The sequence below is a fragment of the Myotis yumanensis genome, unplaced genomic scaffold, assembly GCF_028538775.1.
Source record: "Myotis yumanensis isolate MYYU_CA2020_CCGP unplaced genomic scaffold, mMyoYum1.0.hap1 SCAF_2, whole genome shotgun sequence".
Lineage (NCBI taxonomy): Eukaryota > Metazoa > Chordata > Mammalia > Chiroptera > Vespertilionidae > Myotis > Myotis yumanensis.
This window is the reverse complement of record NW_027223753.1, coordinates 195,937,601-195,959,683: the sequence shown is the minus strand read 5'-3', so window position 1 is coordinate 195,959,683 and position 22,083 is coordinate 195,937,601. Positions and strand designations below refer to the sequence as shown.

At 40.6% G+C, this 22,083-nt stretch overlaps 1 protein-coding gene and 1 pseudogene across 2 annotated transcripts in view; both read left to right on the top strand.

Annotated features, from left to right (window-relative positions):
- Positions 1–17,464, top strand: part of LEKR1 (leucine, glutamate and lysine rich 1) — a 118,415-nt gene extending 100,951 nt beyond the window's left edge. For both annotated transcript variants that reach the window (XM_070403653.1, XM_070403654.1), the window contains 2 exons: positions 2,507–2,806; positions 14,913–17,464. In XM_070403653.1, coding sequence (XP_070259754.1) covers positions 2,507–2,806; positions 14,913–15,317 — 705 coding nt within the window. In that variant the 3' untranslated portion in view covers positions 15,318–17,464. The remainder of the gene's footprint in view (positions 1–2,506; positions 2,807–14,912) is intronic.
- LOC139004562 (U6 spliceosomal RNA) lies at positions 802–901 on the top strand (annotated as a pseudogene).
- Positions 17,465–22,083: the final 4,619 nt, after the last annotated feature.

Sequence of the window (22,083 nt, the reverse complement as noted above, 5' to 3'; positions counted from 1 at the left end):
TCAGTGAGCTCCCACAGTGGTAGCACAGTTCAGCCAGAAGCTGGGCTCATGGCTGGTGAGCGCAGCAGTGGTGGCGCCGGGAGCCTCTCCTGCCTCCGTGGCAGGGCTAAGGATGTCCAGCTGCTGTGTTAGGCCGGCTCTAAGCTGTCAGTTGGACATCCCCCAAGGGCTCCTGGACTGTGGGAAGGTGCAGGCGGGCTGAGACCCCCCTTTCCCAGTGCATGATTTTCAAATGCAAATAAGTTCTTTGGTTAATCTCTTCCTGCCCCCTCTCTTTCCTCTGAAATTCATCAGTTGGTTGCATGCTTCAGTGTCTCTGGATCTATTTTGTTCGTCAGTTTATTTAGTTCATTAGATTCCACATATAAGTGAAATCATGTATAGTTGTCTTTTTCTGACTGGCTTAGTTCCCTTAGCATAATACTCTTCAATCTTATCTTTCAATTTGTGTTTTATCATATAAGTGAAGTCCTATTGGAACAATGGGCACATGCGGGGAACTTGGAGCCTTGGCTCACCAAAGATTCCGCCTCCCTGAGGCAGGTTCTCTCCCAAATAGTCCTCTTGCTTCCCAGCCCCTGTCCCCCGCCCCCCCAGGTTACCACTGGCTCCCCTTGGCATGCCCTACCACCACCCCCCCTCACCTCAGGACTGCTGTCTCAGGGTCCCATCTGCAGGGGAATGTCAAAAGGCAGACCCCAACTTGCCAGGGGTTTCAGTTTTTCAGGAGAAATTGTAAGTCCAGATATTTTTTTTTTTTTTTTGCTTTTTTACATTTTATTTTACTTTTTATTTTTATAAAAATATATTTTTATTGATATACTAAAATTGGAACAATACAGAGAAGATTAGCATGGCCCCTGTGCAAGGATAACATGCAAATTCGTAAATCCAGATTTGTAAAGTAAACACTTTGAATTTTAAACGTTGACTCCCTTTTTAAAAAATCGGAACACACTTGTGGCCATGTGAGCCTGCCTCCCAGGGACAACCTGCTCTGTTTTGATGCCATGTCTCCTCTGGGTGATGGAAACTACTGTCCAGGACTAGCAGTGACCCTCTTCCTTCCTGGATTAATTGGAGATCATGGAATATTAATTTAATTTATAAAATTACTAAGTGTGGTGAATAGATTTCTTGCAGAAGTTATTCTTAATGTAAATTTAACATTTGGAACAAATTTTGGAGACTTAATTCTTAAGTAATAGTTCACAAAATCCTTGGAACTTTGGTCTCTGAATGTTTTCCCGATTCTCCATGGATTGGTTTCTTGTTGTCCTAATATGTATTACTTGACAATATCCGTGGCATAAACAATAAGGATATGTTTCATCAGAAGCAGCTTTCTCTTCCTGCTTTGTTTTCTGTTCTTTGTTTTGTTTTTCAAGGCGAGAGAAAACAAGCAGTCTTTTCCCTTCTAAAGACTGTCATTCTCTTCTCTTTACCTAGAGGCACCACCTTGAAAAGCAGTATATTTTACAGTAGTCTGGTATCCTCTAGAATTGCACTGTATACTGTGGTAGCCACATGTGACTACTTAAATTTCAATTAATTAAATAGAAGTCAAATGAAAAATTCAGTCCCTCAGTCACATTGGCCACATTTCCAATGCTCATTGAGTGGTACTGGCAAGTGAGAGCCTATTGTGCGCATCTCTTCCTAGCTCAGCGATCAGTGATGCCACCTTGGTAGCTTGGACCTGGTCATGGTGAGGGTGTTTATGTTGTGGAGATGACATAAGACCTGGCTTGTGTGTGCTTGTGAGTCGGTTGTTAAACATTTACCAGCACACCACTGTCAATAGCCACCTGTGGCTAGTGGGTACCCTATTGGACATCCCAGAATATTTCCATCATCACAGAGAGTTCGAGTGGGCAGTAATGCTCTAGAACAGCGGTCACCAACCGGTGGTCCGAGGACCACTGGTGGGTCCATGAGGTCCAAAAGGTTGGCAACCGCTAATTTAAGGAAACCTTTGGAGCAGCATTCGCCAACCGGTGGACTGCAGACCACTGGTGGTCAGTGAGGTCCGAAAGGCTGGTGACCGCTGCTCTAGAAGGTGTAGTTTCTGAGCTACCTCTAGTCATTATAGACAAGAAAGGAAACAATCTCAAAGGAAAACTTACTGGTCTGATACAAATAAAATATAATGGCTGTGTTCCCCTTCGTGGGTCCCCAAGCATTGGGCATTTTTCATTACAAAGTCACTCTACAGTGAATCCAGATAAAAACTTAAGCTGTTCTTGGCAGCTTAATCCAGTTACAGAGATTTATATATTTCCAAGGATGCCCAAATGATTGATGCAATCCATTCAAGGTGATAAAAATAAAAGTTTTAGTCTTAACTTTTAAAAAGAAAATCTCGGAGGCCTACATATGTCATAGGGTTTGTTTTCCTCTGATCAGCAGAGTAACTGATTATTTAAAATAAGCCTCTTAAAACCATCAGAACTCTGTGTCTACCTAGAGATACTGCCTAAAAACTAATACAAGATTTATCTTACAGATATCAGACTTAATCGCAGGCGCTACCAGAGATCTAAGGCTGGAAGTGGCCGCTCTTGAAAAAAAGCTCCATGAATCCCATGTCCAATATACTGAAGAATCTGAGTCAAAGGAGAAGGAAATTGAAAACCTTAAAAATCTGGTTGCAGAGTTTGAGTCTCGCTTGAAGAAGGAAATTGACAATAGTGACTGCGCTTCAGCGGACTTGAGGAAGGAAATGAAACAGAAGTCTGCTGAACTGGAAAGAGTGCTGCTGGAACAGACACAGCTGACACGGCAGTTTCAGCAGTCCCAGCAAGAGGTAGGACAGACCACGGCACCACTGCTGTTAGAGAGAGAGCACATGTTCCTTCAAAAAACAAACAAGCAAACAAACAAACAAACACAAACATAAAAGACAGCTTGGTGTCAGGCAAAAAAGTTCTGGACTGTTAGTCAGGGGCCTGGGATCACATCCTGGTTTTGTCCTTAACTAGACAGTCACTTAACCTTTCGGAACTGGCTTCCTTTTCTGTAAAATGAACATATCGAACTACATAATCGCTAAGGTTTTCTCACCACCCAGTTCTACTGTGTTGCAAACGACCTTTTAAAACATCTGAGACTAGTCATCTTTATATGTCTTGCTGGTTTTGACATTAAATTTTTGCCAAAAAAAAACTTTTAGAGCACTTGCTGCTTTTAGTTCAGATCATGTTTGGACAATATATCTTACATGTGCTTTTTCTTTAAGGATTTATCTTTCTGTCAATCTAAATTTATGAGGTAATTTACATGTGTTGGTCTTCTTTCTTATGTATGCATAATTATTTTAGCAGTGTTTTTATTTAAACTGGAGTAGACATATTTTGATTAATTTTTTTCTAACAAAAGTCTGATTTCTGAACTGCTAGGCAGAAACAAACATAGATTGAATGTTTATGTCCCTTAAAAAGTCATGAAACCTAAGTTCCAATGTGATGATTATTGAGAGGCGGGGACTTTGGGAGGTATTTAAGTTACGAAGGTAGAGCCTTCATGAACGGATTGGTGACCTTATAAAAAGAGAACCAGAGAGCTCCTTTATTCCTCCCACCATGTGAGGACACGGGAGGGAACACCTTTGAACCAGGAAGCAAGTCCTCACCAGACACCAAGTCTGCTTGTGACTTGATCATGAATTTCCCAGCCTCTGGAGTTATGAGAACTAAATTCTGTTTGTTGTTTGAGCCACTCCGTCTATGGTACTTTGTTATAGCAACCTGAACTGACTAAGACAGTTGAGCAATTAATCTACTCTCCAATCACCAAAGTTATATCACATCAGAATATGTGATCCCATGTATGACAGTATTGCAAATAAAGGCAAATGGAGGAAGGTTCTGAATGTTAATGACAAGTAATATTTTTGTTGGTTTTATGGGCATCTTACTAAAGGAATAAAAAGAAAGTGCTAGTAATAACATTGATTATTAACAACTAAATATACCATGTTCTTGCTGTATTTAAATTATCAAGCAAAGTAAAAAGTATATGCCATCATTATACTCGTAAAGTGAATCTTTTGCAAAGTAGTCATTAAAGTAAGTCAAAATGGGAATGGACAGAATGCTGGGTCAAGAGCAATGCCTAAAGAGCCCTAAAAAGTAGAAATTATTTCCATGTTATAAATGAGGAACTGACTCAAGAAGATTGAATAACTTCTAGAAGGTCACACAGCATGGTGGAGCCAACATTCATTGATAAGTGTTTCCTCTTTCAGGAAAGCCTGAGTAACAGCGATTCTGCTTCTAAGTTTCGTGACCCCTGGTCTTAGCACTCATCTCCAAGCCTCATTTCTTTCTTTCTTTTTTTTTACTTTAAAATGACAATAAACACACTACTTATTCTGCCAGATACTTAGTGGATCAGATGATTGAGTGTCTCCTGTTGGAACAGGGCAGCACAGTATCCCTAGTAAAGGAGCCGCCTCACCAGTGCAGGCAGGGGTGAGGGGAGGCACACAGGACTCAGCTCCACTGGAGAAACCCTGAGAGGGAGAGAGGTGATGCAATTTTGCTAAAAATGAGACAGGAGTGTTGAAGTTCTAGAGGAGGGACAGCAGGTTAAAGGAGAGAAAGGTCAAGGCATCTAGACCAGCAGGTTTTCTAATTTCCTAGGCTCTAGAATTGTAAGAATCCCCAAAGAAATGACAATGTGGAAAGTGAGGAACAATTTATAAACTAGGACAAGTAGAAAAAGACAGGTCAAATTCACAAAATATATATTGAGCATCTACCCTGTGCTGGGTATTAGATCCACCATTATGAACAAGATTGACACAGCCATTCTCTGCTCTCAAAGAGGACTTTAAAGAAAATTTTGAGTAATTAAATTGACATCAAGAGGAAAGAATGGCCTAAACAGAAACTTACCATATAAAAAGGATAGACTAAAGTTAAAAAATTGTCCTTAAGGACCTATATTAGTTTTCCATTGTTGCAAAATAACTAGCCTTAAATTCAGTGGTTTCAAACAACAAATATTTATTATCTCACTAGAGGCCTGGTGCACAAAATTCATCCACGGGGGAGGGGGAGTGTCCTCAGCCCAGCCTGCACCCTCTCCAATCCGGGACCTCTCGGGAAACTGGGATTGGGCCTAAACCGGCAGTCGGACGTCCCTCTCACTATCTGGGATTGCTGGCTAACTGCTCACCTACCTGCCTGCCTGACCACCCCTAGCTGGCCCCTTTGCCAGACTTGATCACCCCTAACCGCCTCTGCCTGCCGGCCTGGTTGCCCCTAACTGCTTCCCCCCCCCCCCCCCCCCCCCCGCTGGCCTGGTTGTCCCCAACTGCCCCCTCTGCTGGACTGGCTGCCCCCAAGTGCCCCCCTTGCCAGCCTGGTCGCCCCACACAGCCTGCTTTTCAGTCATTTGGTCATCCCTCACTAACCCCCTTGCCGGCCTGGTCACTCCACGCAGCCTGCTGTTCCGTAATTTAGTCGTCCCTCACTAACCCCCCTGACAGCCTGGTTGCCCCATGCAGCCTATTTGGTCATTACTGTTACTGTGACGGTGTCCCAGACAATTTGCATATCCCTCTATTATTAGTATAGATAAATTCTGTAGGTCAAGTATCTGAATGTGGCTTAGCTGGGTGCCCCTGGCTCAAGGCCTCTCATGAAGTTGCTATCAGGTTGTCAGGGGCTGCCATTTCAAAGGCTCAATTTGGGGAGGACTGACTTCCAGGCTTACTTTGTGGTTGTGAGCAGGATTTATTTCCTCATGGCTCTTGGGCTCAGAGTCTCAGCACCTTGCCAGAGGCCTCCCTCGGTTCCTTACAGCATAGACCTCTCCATAGAGCAGCTCACCACAGGGCAGCTGGCTTCCCTCAGAGCAAGCATGTGAGCAAGAATGAGAGAGTGCAAAAGAGGGTGCCCAAGAGAGAAGCCACAGTCTTCTTGTAATCTAATCTCGGAGTGACATCCCATTGCTTCTGCTGAATTCTACTCATCATAAACGAGTCAAGAAGCCCAGCCCACAGTCAGAGCAAAGGGATTGCACATGAGTGAGAACAGCAGGCAGGCAGGCACAGAGGGCCATTTTAGGGCTACCAATCTCAGGGCCCCTGGAGGTAATTTTGGCAAGAGAAATGACTAAAAGTGAACAGTGAATGTCGTTTTCAGACAAAAGGAGCTACATTTGGAGCTCTTCCTGCTCATTAGTTGTAAAAGGAAGCCGCTCGGGCGGAGGGTGGGAAGGGCTAGAAAGGGGTCAAGGGGGAAAAGGAGACATATGTAATACTTTCAACAATAAAGATTTAAAAATATATAAAGCAGACTTTTGAAAGATACAGGAGGCTGAGATGGTATACAAATGATTATAGATCATTACTGGGGAGTAGAGAGGAATCATCCAACAGGGAAAGTTATCTAAGGACATGCCAGGGGGGGCAAATTTCCTTTTCCTGGATTGAAGAGAGGGGAGAGGAGGCTAGATTTTCCAGTAGAAGTTAAATAATTATAAATGAACAGTAAGAGTAAATAATTAAGACTGCTTCTCTGGTTAAGCATGCCACCATCCAAAATTTCTTATAAAAATGGGAAATTAGCCAATAAAAGTGATTGGCATTACTGGCCAGAAAGAACGGAGGTTGCAGCATATAAAGTGAAAAGCACCACTATTTTGGCCGTGCATTCCAGACACTTGAAATTTCTTAGGTCCTAGAGAAGAAAAGCCACATTTAAGTGGAGAACAAATTCCCTTTAGAATGAAGATAAATTAGTGCTCTAATAAGAAAGCTAATTAAGGAGAGGAAAGTCCTGCTCTCGCTCAAGGGGCCAGAGAATGGGTGGACTCTGCTTTTCATTGTATGAAGAAAGTTCTCAAGGATAGGAGGAAAGCCGTAGCTTCTAAAAGCCAAAATGGGCATTCCTGTGTGGAGCGGGGATTATGGGAGAGCAGCCACAGAAACAAGGGTCAGGAAGGTGAAGCCACAAAGCTACAGGTCAATAAGAAGAGAGAAAATGGAAAATAAAACTGTATGGGAAATGCAAATGTGAAAGGGGGCCCTGAAAATTCCTCCGAGGGTGCGGACTCACAATAAAAAAATCACAATGTTAAAAAGAAAGGGAAGTCAGAAAAAACAACAACAACACATAAAGTGTTAGAGAATAGGACATTACCACTTAAAAGCAGGTTAAAATAGAGCACATGCTTTTCGCTGCCAGTTTTCCTTCCTACTAGCTCCATGTGAGCCCTGTCAGGACAGTGTGGCCCCACTGTTATGGGCCTTGTTGTGATCCAGAAAAAGAATGTAGTAAATTTTAAAAAGCAAAGCAAAAAATCTCAGTTCACGTATAACCACCAAAGGAAAACCAGTACAAAGAATTCAATATATTTTGTTGTCTTAAGGCTATAGATAAAGAAAACAAAGGGGCAGAAGTTTTAAATTCTACCAGCTCCTGTGCCATCTAATGACGATGAAAGATATTCAAAAATAGAAAGGGATGCTTTTGTTAAACATGGAGAATTGAATACATATGTTTATCTCTACTTGATCCCAAAACACCACTAAAATGACAGTAAATTAATAAAAAGTGAATAAATTCATAAGGAAAAGAAAACAAGAGAGGAGTTGACTCCAGATGAAAAAGATGTCAACTACATTTTGGAAAATGGAAAGCAGAGTATGGGTGAAAGGAAATTAGCAGACTATAGGACATTGAAACCTAATGCCTCGGGAGAATGTGGGAATGGGGTGAAATCCTAAAAGGACCAAACCCAATTATGTGCTATGGCAGTGTAATGGCCCTGGAATTAGAGACACCAGATACCTCTGAAAGAGGGAGAGAAGAGTGGATTTGAAAATAGGACTGTTTGAATGATTATAAAAGGAGCAGAGAGATGCTCAGATGCCCTCCCTAAACCCAAGTTGCCCCTACCCACTATCCTGGCTGGTACCAAAGGCTTACACTCCAGAAAAAAAATGTGAGGGGTTTTGGACCTAAGGATACAGCAGAGTATGGGATAAGGCTAGAGTGAAAGTATGTATATTAAAGGGTGAGACCTTCTACTCTACTTTACCCCCTCACTTCCCAGAATACAGACAACCAGGCTTATATATCAACTAGAGGCTTGGTGCATGAATTCGTACACGGGTGGGGGCCCCTCTGGTTGGCCTGCAGGGATCGGGCCGAAACCTGCAGTCTAATGCCTCCTGCAGCTCCTACCTTCTCCTCCCGTTCATCTGGGCCCCGCTGTGCCTGCTGTGGGCTCGTGCCCAATCGGTCCCAATCAGGAGAGGCTTGCGCTGCTGCAGCAGCACTTGCTAGCCATAGACCCCCGTGTCTTGCGCCCTCCCAAATGGAGTGGCCTACAGGATCAGGCTGAAACTGGCTCTCTGACATCCCCTGAGGGGTCCCGGATTGCGAGAGGGCACTGGCCAGGCTGAGGGACTCCACCAGTGCATGATTGAGCCGGGGAGGGACAAGGGAGGGCTCCAGGGTGTGTCCGGCCCATCTCAATCAGTCCCAATCAGCTGGGCCCAGCAGCAAGCTAACCTACCAGTTGAAGCATCTGCCCCCTGGTGGTGAGTGCACATCATAGCACTGTGTTGAGCAGCCTCAGCATATCATTAGCATATTACACTTTGATTGGTTGTTCGGTTGTTCTGCCATTCGGTCTATTTGCATATTACCCTTTTATTATATAGGATAGCCAGGAAAATGGAAGAGCTCTCTCTGGAGAAATGAGCTGTATCAAAAGAAAAGAATTATAGATACTAACAAGTGGGGTCTCCCAGTAAAATGGCTATATCTCTGACCACTCTGCTCACTGAGAAGTATACTAGTCAATAAGGCCTTCCCTATGCACACAGAACTTCAGTAACATTTTGGATACTCAAAAAGGCAAGAATCACCAAACATTTGAGGAACATCTCTAATATGAAAGACAGAAGCCGGGATCAAACAAATAAGTAAAAAAAAGAACTTAGGTGAAGTACATACAAAACAACATGAGAAGCAAAACTGAATTTCAAAAAAGAGCATAATTAACATCCTTAGAAAGAAAAGAGAAGATATTGCATACATGAAGCAAGAATAGGAGGCTATGAAAAAGGACAAGCATGATTACTGAGCTGAAGCAGTAAATTCAACATTTGGGTTAGATGATAAAGATGAAGCAATCTCCAAGAAAGTATAAGAAAAAGCAAAGAAATGAAGAAAAGAAAATTAGAGGATCAAGCGAGGATATCTAATACCCCACTAATAGGAATTCCAGGCAGAGAAAATGGAAGGGAGGAAATTATCGAGGAACTAATTCAAGAATATTTCCAAGGACAGAAAGGACATGTAGTTCTATATTGAAATGGCCCACCCAGCATAATGGATAGCAAAGAAAACACACCAAAGCACTTCATTATGAAATGTCAGTACCTTCAGGATAATAAACATAATTATTTAAAAGCTTCCAGAAATAAAAAAAAAAAAGTCACTTAGAAAGGATCAATAATAAAAATGGCATCAGGATTATTAACAGCAACAACAGAAACTAGAAGACAATGGCTTCCAAATTCTGCAGGAAAATTATCTGCAACCTAGAATTCTATATCCTGCCAAAGGATCAACCAAGTACAAGGGTCAAGTAAGGATATTTTCAGACATACATTCCTCAAAAATGATACTTTCCTTGCAGCCTTACTTGGGAAGCTGTTTAAAGGATATAGGACACTGCACTGAGGGAGTAAACAAAGAAAGAAGAAGAGATAGAAATCAGAAAATGAGTTCCATCCAACACAGGAAAGAGGTGGAGGGAATCCCCAGGCCCAAGGATTACAGCAGACAGTGTGACAGATTTAGAGAGCCAGGATGGGGTCAGCAAAAGAATGCAGGGTTTTTAGAAGTATGTCTCTAAGATCAAAGAAAAACTGATAGGTTAGATGGAGTACTGAGACATGTTGAGAGGACATTCACACTTAAGTAAGTAGTTTGGTAAAAAGTTAGTAATCAACACCTAGAAAACTAAACAGTGAGATCAGTCCAAGGACTATTGCCATTTCTGGTATGTCTGCCATAGTTATTTCACAGTGTTCGTTATGTTTGCAAGCACACAAATAAAAGTTTGAGAATAACTTTCTTGACGTCCATCCCCCTCCTCTCCTGGAAATCTATTCAGATTCTCATTCCTGCCTTACCAAAGGGCAATTTTCACTGTTTTTCTGCAGTATTTTGGGCTGATCATATTAGTTGAGCAGAAGCCTTAAATGGAAATTTGGGCATATTCTTTCTGATTTCCACACCTTTTCCACAGAGCTTCCTCTCACCGAACTCCCCACCCAGCTGGCTGGCCATCCCCTCGCCCTGGGCTATATCTAGTTTGGGTTGTTGGAAACTGTAATCTCACTGGTTCAGACCTCACTGGGTATCTATATATATAAAAGGCTAATATGCAAAGTGTCCCCTTGGGAGTTTGACCAGGAGACCGGGAGTTCGATCGCTCGCTATGATGCGTGCTGACCACCAGGGGGTGGCGCGGAACAAAGGAAGGCCCCGGCCAGCAGCCAGAAGGTCCTGATCGGCCCTGATCACTGGCCAGGCCTAGGGACCCTTCCCGTGCACAAATTTCATGTACGGGGCCTCTAGTAAAGCATAAACAAAATGCCAATCTGTGCTTATTCTTCAATGAGGACTTGCTTTCCTAGCACATTTCCCCCAAGTTATGCCAGATGTAGCCATTTCTATCACAAACAGGATTCTCACCTTCAGAATGACCAAGTTACCCAGCAAAGCCTTCTCTTGCTTCTTCCACTGTTGAAAGCAATCCAGCTGTCTCTACGGATAAAAATGAAAACAAACATAAAAATAAACCATCCTTACTTTGCAAAGACTGGAGAAAATTGGCCATATTAAAACTTTCCAACAGATGGTGAGCCAATTTATATTTTTATTTTGACATTTACTTGCCCAGTAGGAGTACAATTGAGCCATATTTTTAAGCTCATTGAAAGCGGCCTTTATCTGAAAATGTTGTACACATATGTATAGATAATGCTCTCCACCAATCCACATGGCTTAATAACACAGGAATGCTAGTTCTCCCTCCTCTAACCAAGAGCCACTCAGGGTAGGAACCTTCTCCCTGAAAACTTTGGCCTCCTGCTGTCCCCCCTTCCTCCCATCATGCCCCACTCAAGGCCATTTTCCACAGAGCTGGCAAAGGGATCTTCCTTTAATCTAAATTTGACCATCCAGCTCCTTGCTTAAAATCAACCTTTCAATCACTCCAAATAGCCCCCAGAATTAAGTTAAAACTCTAGTATTAGCCCTGAAAGGTGTGGCTCGGTTGGGCATCCTCTCGTGCACCAAAAGGTCGCAGGTTCGATTCTGGACAAGGAACATGTCCAGGTTTCCAGCTCCATCCCCAGTAGGGGATGTGCAGGAGGCAGCTGATCCATGTATCTCTCTCACATCAAGATGTTTGTTTCCCTCTCCCTTCCACTCTCTAAAATAAATTTTAAAAAAAAATTTAAGTGTCGGTATATTGGAATCATCTAGGGAATTAAGAAAAAAGTACTGATGGCTGGGCCCTACCCTAGAGATCCTTACTTAATTGGCATTGGGTATAGGGATTTGTAGAAGCTACTAGGTGATTCTATTTAAAACAAACAAAATTCTAGTATTAGCACGCTACCAAAACTGCGCTTGATTTGACCTGCTCACTCCTCCCTGCCTCAGTCCTGGTCTCTCCTCCCCTGCACACTCTGCAATTGAGTCATTCTAAGCCATGTGTCATCCCAAAACGTGCCTCTCCCACTCCCACTGCCAGGTGTTTGTACTCACGCCCACTCAGCCTGGAAAACCCCACCGTCCCTTCTTCACCTCCCTCATGCTTCCCTTTTCATCTTGACTCCGTTTAGTTGCAATCCAGTTACGCTATTTTATCACACTAAAATATGGCCAATGACAACTCTGCCTGAAACACTGAGAATGCTATAGCTTCACTGATTATTCTCATGCTTGCCCATGATTTTCAAGCTTACTGAAGATATTCCATCTCACACATTTTCCCATGTTGTTCAATAAAAGCACATATTAAAATTCTGCTACAACACAACCTTCCAAAAAGACAACTAAAAAAGAGACAAACATTTTGCCTCGATTGCTGAAAGCAATCCAACCACGAGTGAATGATTCTTTTCCACATATGATGGAATTTTCCATTAATGTGTCTTACTGATTCTGGCCATATCCACGTGTGCTCTGGTCATGCCCTGTCACACACACTCCACCCCTGAAATAGCAATCCCCTAAACTTGATGTGTTTTGTTTCCATTTTTTTTACTCCTTGAGTGAGTGAGTGATAATATATGAGCTGCTTGTTGCACAACACAGAATTATAATCTCAGTTTTAAAGGAGGAGGTAATGGTGGCAGAGGATATGCAGCTACTGTGGGATTCACCTGAGATTTCATAGTGTTTGCAGAACAGACAAAAATAAAAGTCCTAACTTTGGATCCTGTTTTTCATTCAGAGGTCCTCCCAGTGTGGGAAATAAGAGCGTTCATCCTTTTTTCTGGAAGCTGATAGCCTTGAAGAAGGATGAGTTCCACAGCAGTGGGCCCCCAACTGGGCTGGCCAGCAGCCCTTCCAAGTTCAGTCTGGAGTTGACGGGCACTTTGCTTCCATTATACTTGCTGTGGGGACATCTTGGGGTTCATTTTGCCTTTCTACTTCCTCCTCTAGTGGAGTGTCACTTGCCTGGGATAGCTTTTAAGTGATTTACTTTATGGATGTTTTCTGTAGAGCACTGTGTCTTTCCTTTGAGATCTGAATTTAATTTTAGTAACTGGATCAAATTTTATGTTACTTTTAAATGAGAACTCTCGTCATCATATCACCCATCACTTTGTCTTTCTATATTAGTGCACCTATTATTCATCGCACCAATTTATTGACCTCATTGCTAACTGCTATCCATTTTTTGTCTTTTTACTGTCAAATAAAATTAACTCTTTCTCATAGCTTTCTTAATCCAGGAAATTTTCATACTAATTTACCCCGTATTGAATGACTTGTAAATCTAATCATTTTACATGAAGTTTAGAAAACTTGGGCAAAACCAAATTAAATGTCTTACTGTTTTTTATTGCTTCAGTGTCCTGGAACACAATGGCCCCTGCATGGTTGATATAATTAATTTGACAATTAACTTAGGCATAGGCCGCTGGGAGCTGGGTTACTCTCAGCAAGTTACATAACCAGTGTGAGCTTCTTTGTCAAACGTAGTCCTTGGGAGCAGGAAATGAGGTGATACCCGACGTAGCACCATATTAATCTTCTCCAGCCTTCCTTCCCTTGCTTTTTCAACAAGTATTTCAGGTAGAGTTCATGAGACCCAGATGATAATGCCACAGACACAATCCTTAGTCTCCTGTTTCTCAAAGGGAAAAAAATAGAATAGAAATTAACTAGAATCACATGATGAACCCTCATGGTTTTCAAAAATAATATGTGCATATATGAATCCTGTACATGTGTTAATAATATATGTACATGTGAGGCTTCGTGTGACCCAGGCATGACGCTGATTTCATAGAAGATGACAGGGCAACTGTTAATCTGGAATTGCTCCACATTCCTCACTATGGATTACCAAATTTGGAATTGAATGGAGTTCTAACCATAATCACAAGAAACTCAAATACAGGAAGGCGCACTTTCCTTGATGGTCTGTAATTTAGTTCCACTGACAGCAGATTAGTCATGAAACCCCTAGGAGGATGCTTTCCACTGAGAGTCAGACGCGGGAATGTCTCGGCTGTTTTTACAAACAAGCTAACCTGACCGAAGTTCATTCTCAGTCGAAGAATCTCATGCCACAATCATTGTAATTGTGTTTACGTATTCAGATACCACTTTGAATTGTTACTTTTTAGACTCTTTTTTGACAAGGTACAGACATAAATGTCAGGGCATTAGGCTGATCCACGACCCAATTCTTACCATGAGCCTTGAAGTAATTTTGGTGAATTCCTCAGATGAAAGATGGGCAACTCTTCAGCTAGAAATGTAGAGCCTCAGAATTTGTAAGGACCTTAATGATCTCTAGTCCAGTCACACATGTGAAGCTTAAATTTGCTCTGATATATCCCAGTCAAATGAGATTTGACCCTTCAGAGCGAACATGTCAAACTCAAAGACTAACATGGGCCAAATAAATGAGGCATGTGGCCCATGGCCCTGAGTTTGACATGCTTGCTTCAGAGTATCCTCTTGGAGAGTTCTAGCTATTCAAATTCTTGCTTGATGTAAATCCCATGGCTTCCACCCTTGCCTCCAGATTCTCTTAAGGACATAAAAAGCAACTCTTCTCAAACTTACAAGGTTGCAAACTTTTTAAAATATATATATTTATTGATTTCAGAGAGGAAGGGAGAGGGTGAGAGAGATAGAAACATCAGCGATGAGAAAGAATCATTGATCATTGATCAGCTGCCTCCTTCATGCCCCACACTGGGGATTGAGCCCGTAACCCGGGCATGTGCCCTACCCAGGAATTGAACCCTGAGCACCTGGTTCATCTGTCAATGTTCAATCATTTAATGTCACTACAGATATTAACTGTTAGGCATCACATAGGTAGGACAGAGTGGAACCCAGAACCAGCCCCCAGCCCAGCCCCACCTCTATCATCTGAGTGACCCTGGCTCTTTGTTCCTCATCTGCAAACTGCAAGGGTTAAATGAATGTTCTCTTCAAGTGTTTTCCAGCTTCACAAATCATTTGCATTTTTTACTTTTCTGTCCCATGTGGCAGAGTGTCCACAAAGATAGTCAAAGAAACCAGACCCCTGATTTCCAGTTCAGTTCTGTTTATATTGCCAAGAACTACCCATAGGTACACTGATTAAAGCCAGGGATGCTTCCCCCCTTTTTCTCATTTCAGAACACTTTTCTTCAGGAAACAGTACGGAGAGAGTGTGAAGAACGCTTTGAACTGACGGAGGCTTTGAGTCAGGCCAGAGAACAGCTCCTGGAGCTCAGGAGGCTCAGTGGAAGTTTACCGGTGACCCCGCGGTTCCTCAGCCCCGGCAGCCTCGCCGCCTCTGCAGCCAGTCATCAGGGAGAGAGAAGCCTTGCAAAACCAAACTCTGAAAAGGGCACCAAAATCCCAGGCCTCAACATCGTGTCGAAACCCACTTCTTCTCCAACCTCAGCTCAGCCCAAGAGGGCCAACAGCTCAGGTCTGCCCAGTCTCCAACCGCACCCGCCCAGGGGCCGGGCATCTTCAATAAATGAGAACAGACAGAGACTGGCCGCCCTTCTGCGGAGGAGACTGAATCAGCCGTGACAGACCTGGAGTCAGGAGCAGATAGATCCACACAACGTGCATGTAGCTGAGGATGACAAAGATCACGTGGCTATCCCAGATTAAGAGTGCATGTCTACAGACATTCTTAACAAGAGAATTGAAAAAAACAACAAACAAAAAGACAAACAAACAAAAAAAACCTAGAGGTGGGAAGCCACATTTTCCAAGAGGCCTTTGAAATTGCAGCAAATAATGAAATTGTTGTGATTCCAGAGGCCAGTTTCTATATTTATGGAAAGTATGTTCAGATGTGCTCTACAAATACACCCTCTCAGAGATCAATGGTAAAATTTTCACCCAGAACATTTTTTTCTTTTTTTGCACCATTACAGGCAGAGATATCTCCACACACACAAAAAAATGGGTTTTAGTGGTTTCATTGCAGTTCTTTCATTTGTTTGCTAAGCTGAATGGGTTAAATAGATGTAATTAGTATTCCAAATAGAAAATAAAAGTACTTTGGTCCTTAATTAGATAAATTCCAAAGTGCTTAGTTCAAATATTCACAGAGTTCTTCATCATCACCATTATCATAATCATCATCATCTTTTCTTTTCAGTCTAATTGTAATCTGATTTCTTTTAAGAAATGACAGGTAACCTTTAAGAAGACATTCTTCCCTGTGAGTCTGGGGATATTTAAAAAGGGGGGGGTCAAGCAACTCCAATTCAAGGAAAAACTAGTTTACTTTTCAAGCTATAGAGATTATTTTAGAAAATAGTAATCCTGGCCACGAAACAATTGCTCCATAGAGATTTTCTACGTTGAATGCTTTTTGGCATCAGAGCTAGGCTTTGATTTGAACTTGTATTCTCAAGCCATTGAGAAGAGAACTAATTCAAGACAGTTTAATCGAGGTTCCAAATTTATTACCCCTGAAAATGGGTAATTGGTTAATATGTTTTCTATTTCCAGAGTGGAAATTTAAACCAGAAACAAGACAAGCTATTTTAAGTTATCCTGAACCTTCAGGCTCTGCCTGTTTTTTAAAACATAACTCTATCTTAAGCTAGTGTTCATCTATCTATTTCTCCATCTACCAGAAGTGTATTTTTCTTCCAAGACTGGTTTTACTTAAATCCTCCATCAGACTGCATCATGGATATTCAGGCTTCTTACTCCCAGGTTAGAATGGTATATGACATGTGAATATGGCAGGCAAAACCCTCTGGTATTTGGCTATCATGTTGATAGGATTTCATGTTGATAGGGGTACTTGAAATCCCTTCCCTGGGCAAAAAAAACTAAAGTTACTAAGCAAAATCAAGTTTATCTCCAACCATCCAAAGGTTGGTCTAATCTACCAGTAGTAGATTTTGTTTGTTTGTTTTAACCTCAAAGAAAGCTCCACATTAGGTCCTCTAATTTCCCTGACTAGTTGAAATGAGCACATTTTGTGTTAAAGCTTAGAATGCTTATTTTTGTTGTACAGAGATTGCTGTTCACTATAATGACATTTGACAAGAGAATGTAGCGTCATAGAATAGTGGTGCTGGGGTGGGCCTTAGATGCCCAAAGAGGTCTCACTTGTCAGCTAGTTAGTTACAGAGCTAGAACCAGAACCACTGTTACCTGACCCCAACCTTCCCACCTCACTTTCCCCCTCTCCAAAGATTCCCTGGCCTCCACCATGACTTTTGTCAGAAACACCTACACTGAATTTACCTAATGTTTTCTCTAAATGCATTCACATTTTAAACTTTACATGTATGTAAAAAGGAAACACGACCCAAGGAAGAATAACTTTAAAGTAATGAGATTGATTTGCTAGTTTTTTTCTAATATGCTTAAAATAAATGTGTGTCTATTAAAATACTAAATATTCATTGGTATACCTTTAAAATCACCTTGTATAATGTCAGTAGTCATGCCAATTCTGGAGACCACTGAACTAGACCTCAGTGTTTCTGATCTGGTGTCTGTCTGTTTATATTGAAAATACTCATCATTAAGGGAAATGGCAAGAGCTAGTGAAAGCTTTAGCAAAAGCATAAGAGAATATTTGGGGCAACAATCTTTGTTATTCAATTATATGTGCTCTTCCAATTGTGCAATTACAGCTCTCTCTTCAGGAACCATGGGGATACACTTTGCTAAATTATGAATGTATTTAAATTTGTAAATAAAGACACACACAAGCTTTTCTAAAGCGATGTAAAGACTATCAGTGTGAAACTTGGTTTCTTGGTTTGTTGTTACGCTCTTGCTTTTACAATGAGTAATTCTGAAAATAATAGTTGAGAATAGTCATGATCTGTAGTAAGTAAGGCTGTGTTATATTCCACAAGTATATCAGAGTGGTAATTCCATGATAAATAGAGAGACAAGATTTACATTTATTTCAGCCTAGATGATTTGAATGGTACAGTCTAAACTGTGTTTATACCTTTTAAAGAAAGACACTTAAAGAAACAAGAAAAACATTAGAGTATGTAAACTGGGGGTTAGGAACACATTCAAATTTTCCTTAATTTTCTCATCATGATGAACAAAATCTAAGCATGAAACAGTATCAGCAATGCTAAGAAAGTAGTGATTATGGCAAAATAAGGCTCTCAAATGCATATAATGGATAGTAAGTCTAAAAGTGTTAATTTCTTTATAGACATGCATTTTCTACGACCTCAATGGAAGGATTTATAGGTGTCAAAAAATGAATATTATAGAAAATATTTATTAGAGAAGTGTAACCCTATTTGTTCATCTTCTTAAACTAATATAGTTGGGCAAAGATGGGAGAGTTCTGTAATTATCAGATTTTTCAAGCAATTTTTAAAAGTCTTGAATTAAATTACTATATTTATAGTTAGTCAGAACTGCTTTAAAGTTATATTTTCAGACAATGGAATTGACTGTAAGACACATTAATATTAAAAATTATGTTAGACTAAGATTTTTTAGTATTTTTCAATGATTTAAAATGTCCTTTTTATTAATTCCTTTTTTTTTTTTTACGCAGCTCAACTTAAAGTAATTTAGTAAGACAGACTTGTGAATTACATACATATTTCCTGCAATTCTATTTTCAGTCATTACTGAGGACTAGTGCCACTCTAACAAGAAGTTGGTGGAAGAAATCAAAAGTCTTTTAGCAGCAAATAAAACTATACTCCAAGATTAAAGAGAAAATACTGTAGTTTACATCTTTGGGAGCAAAGCTGGTAAATGATTAGCTTGTTGCTCAGATGTGAAACAATGTTCAGATTCATAGGTTTCCACACCCACCATTATCTACTCTTGTTTTTTCACTTTGTAAGTAGCTTTGAATTACTTAAACTTTATTTTTCAATTATGGTTTACATTCAATATTATTTTTATTAGTTTCAGGTGTACAGCATGATGGTTAGACAGTCACATACTTTACTAAATGGTCCCCCCCAAATTTCTGGTACCCACCAGGCACCATACATAGTTATTACAGTATTATTGATTATATTACCTATGCTGTACATTACATACCCATGACTCTTTTGTAACTACAATTTTTTTTGCAGTTTGTACTTCTTTAACCCCTTCCCCTTTTTCACCCATCATAAACTAAGCTTTTTAATGTTCTATTAGTCTAAAAAGTTTTTGTAACGTAACAGATAAATTATAGCTAATTCCTTTGATTATGGAACGTTTGTCTTCTCAAGCTTTAGTTTTACAGTTCTTAAGATTATCCCAGCATTGCACTGGTAGAACAGCCTCGTATCCTAAAGGATTAATACACTGCAGCTGAAAATTCCCAGTCAACATGTTGTATCTTATGGGGCACTGGGAATCGATTTGGTATGTGCCCAAGATTCACAAATCCTATAATAATTGTGGATTTTTAAAACTTTTTTACTTTTGTGTTTTAAGAAAATAATTAATGTACACCTTTAATGGTCCCCAAACCATGATAGACAGTAATGGGATAATTCCTAAGGCAGTGCCCATGTTACCTTAAGGAAGAAGTTCTACTTTTCCTTTTGAAATACTAACACTGTGTAGTAATAAATTATAAAGCCAATGTAACTGTGTTAAATCTTTAGAATCTTAAGTATGAGTATATCATGTTTATATATTCTGAATTCACATATAAAATTGTCTCAACAACACAGTAGTTGAATCTGAAATACACATATCCTATGACAATATTTACCATGATCCAGAAAGTCAAAAGATTTCTCCCTTCTCCAGCATTTATATAGCGTACTGCTTTATTCATTGAGTACAAAAAAAAATTACTAAATATCCCCCCAAAATATATATAGAGAGAGAATACTGGGCCACAGGAATTAATTTCCCCAAAATAAATTCTAGATAAGACTGATGAATAATTTTTAAACGTCTTCAGTTTCTGAACATTTGATCTGTAGATTAATACTGAAGCTCATTATACATTCATTTCAACAGATATAAAAAATTTAAAAAGCACTGTGCAATCTACAGAGATCATTAAAACACACTACAGATGCCTAAGAATTGTGCAGTAGACGTCAGTGAGGAAGGATATGAAGAAATTACAATATAGGACAGCAGGTGTTGAGTAGAGAAGAGAATCAAAAGCAGGGTGTTTACGAGTTCATCTTCTTGCTGGAAGGATCAGGGAACACTTTAAGCAAGAACTGGAATTTAGTGGGTTTTCACAGAGGAAGGTATACCAGGTAGAGGAGATGTATAAACAGTCATGGATATGGGAAATGTAGAAAATACTTGGCTATGGGAAGCAGTGGGAACCTGAAATGGTAGGTCGGCCCCATAGCATGAAGGGGTTGAATAAGGGCCCAGAGAGGATTTTGGCCAGAAGTGGCATGCACTTTATGGACATTTGGAAACATCAGTCTGGCAGGAGTGTATTGAAATAATTACAGAGTTGAAAAGGCTGGAAGTGGAACACCAGTTGGTAGATTAGTACAGTAGTCCAGACAAGAATTAATCAAGTTCTGAATAAAGTGTTGGTAATGGGAATACACAGGAAGCAGCTGACTCAAATTCTATTCAGAGAAAGGGAAGAATGTGTTCCCTGCTAAATGTTTTAAAATCATTACCAGCCATTGCCCTTAGCAGGGGTGCAATGTAGGAGATTGGCTCCCATTAAAGATCACCCTCTATTTAAAAATATTACAGCTTCTCTGAAAAATGTGAAATAACAAGAACTCCATTCCCATTTGGGCAACAGAGAACTAACCTCACAGACTCAGTATTCATTAAAAGTCTCCTTAAAGTCAAATGAAAAAGCAAATCTGAATAGTGTTCTAAAAATTATGGGATTGTTTATCTTCTTTTTGTTAAGTTGTATGAGTTCCCTATAAATTTTGGAGATTAGGCCCTTATCAGATATGACGTTGGCAAATATGTTTTCCCACGCAGTGGGCTTTCTTGTTGTTTTGTTGATGGTTTCTTTTGCTGTGCAGAAGCTTTTTATTTTGATGTAGTCCCATTTGTTCATTTTCTCTTTAGTTTCAACTGCTCTAGGAGCTGTATCAGTGAAGAAATTGCTTCGGCATATGTCTGAGATTTTGTTGCCTTTGGATTCTTCTAGAATTTTTATGGTTTCCTGTCGTACATTTAAGTCCTTTATCCATTTTGAGTTTATTTTTGTGTATGGTGTAAGTTGGTGGTCTAGTTTCATTTTCTTGCATATATCTGTCCAATTTTCCCAACACCATTTATTGAAGAGACTATCTTGGCTCCATTGTATGTTCTTACCTCCTTTGTCAAATATTAATTGAGCATATTGGTTCGGGCCGATTTCTGGGGTCTCTATTCTATTCCATTGATCTATATGTCTGTTCTTGTGCCAGTACCAGGCAGTTTTGAGAACAGTGGCTTTGTAAAAAAGAATGTGGAAAGTGACATAAAAAACAGCTATCATCTTGGGTCAAAAAACACAAAACACAGCTGTGACTTTGGGGAATAATACAATGCAATAAAATGTTCTGATGTTTGTTAGCCACTTATGAGGGGACATATAGAAGATCACAGCTAAGACAAAAATAAGGAATCCTATATAGTTCTGAAGGTACCAGACACACCATCTGGTGCAGACCTGTAATTTTACAGGAGGTAATAGGTCTCAGAGGTTAAATAATTTCCCAGTCTTACAGCTGCTTAATAGGAGACGAGATGAGAGAGCCTGGGCCCCCAACTCTTGGTCACACATCACGTTGCTAGACTGGAAGAACAGTGTCAGTGCCCTGAGTTTCTGCTACTCCTGGTGGTCCAGCAGGACCAGTGTCTCCTGGGAGCTTGTTAGACATGCAGAACATCAGGCCTCATGCCCAAACCTACTGGATGAAATCTGATTTTAATGAGATCCTCAGGGGATTTGTGTATGCATTAAAGAATGAGAATCACTGCTCACAGTGGTGCCATTGGCCCGACAAGAACTATGCATTAGCATTAAACAGAAGTAGCCTTGCTTGATGCCTAACTGAAACAGTGCTGCTCTGAGACCCTTTCCCACCCCCACATGTAGGCCCATTCAAGGCCTCAGCTCCCTAAGCACTCAAATTCTATCTCTTCACCTATTGGCTGTGAATCTGCAGCTCTCCAGGAAACTAGTGAATTCAAGGAAATCTACATTCAATTAATATTCGTGATACCTTATATCATCACCCAAGGTTCTGAGCCTGCAAAGAATTGGAGATTTATTTATTTTTTAATGCATTTTGTGCCCTAGCTAGTTTGCTCAGTGGTTAGAGTGTCAGCCCACAGACCAAAGGGTTGCAGGTTCAATTCCCAGGTCAAGGGAACGTACCTTGGTTGCAGGCTCAGT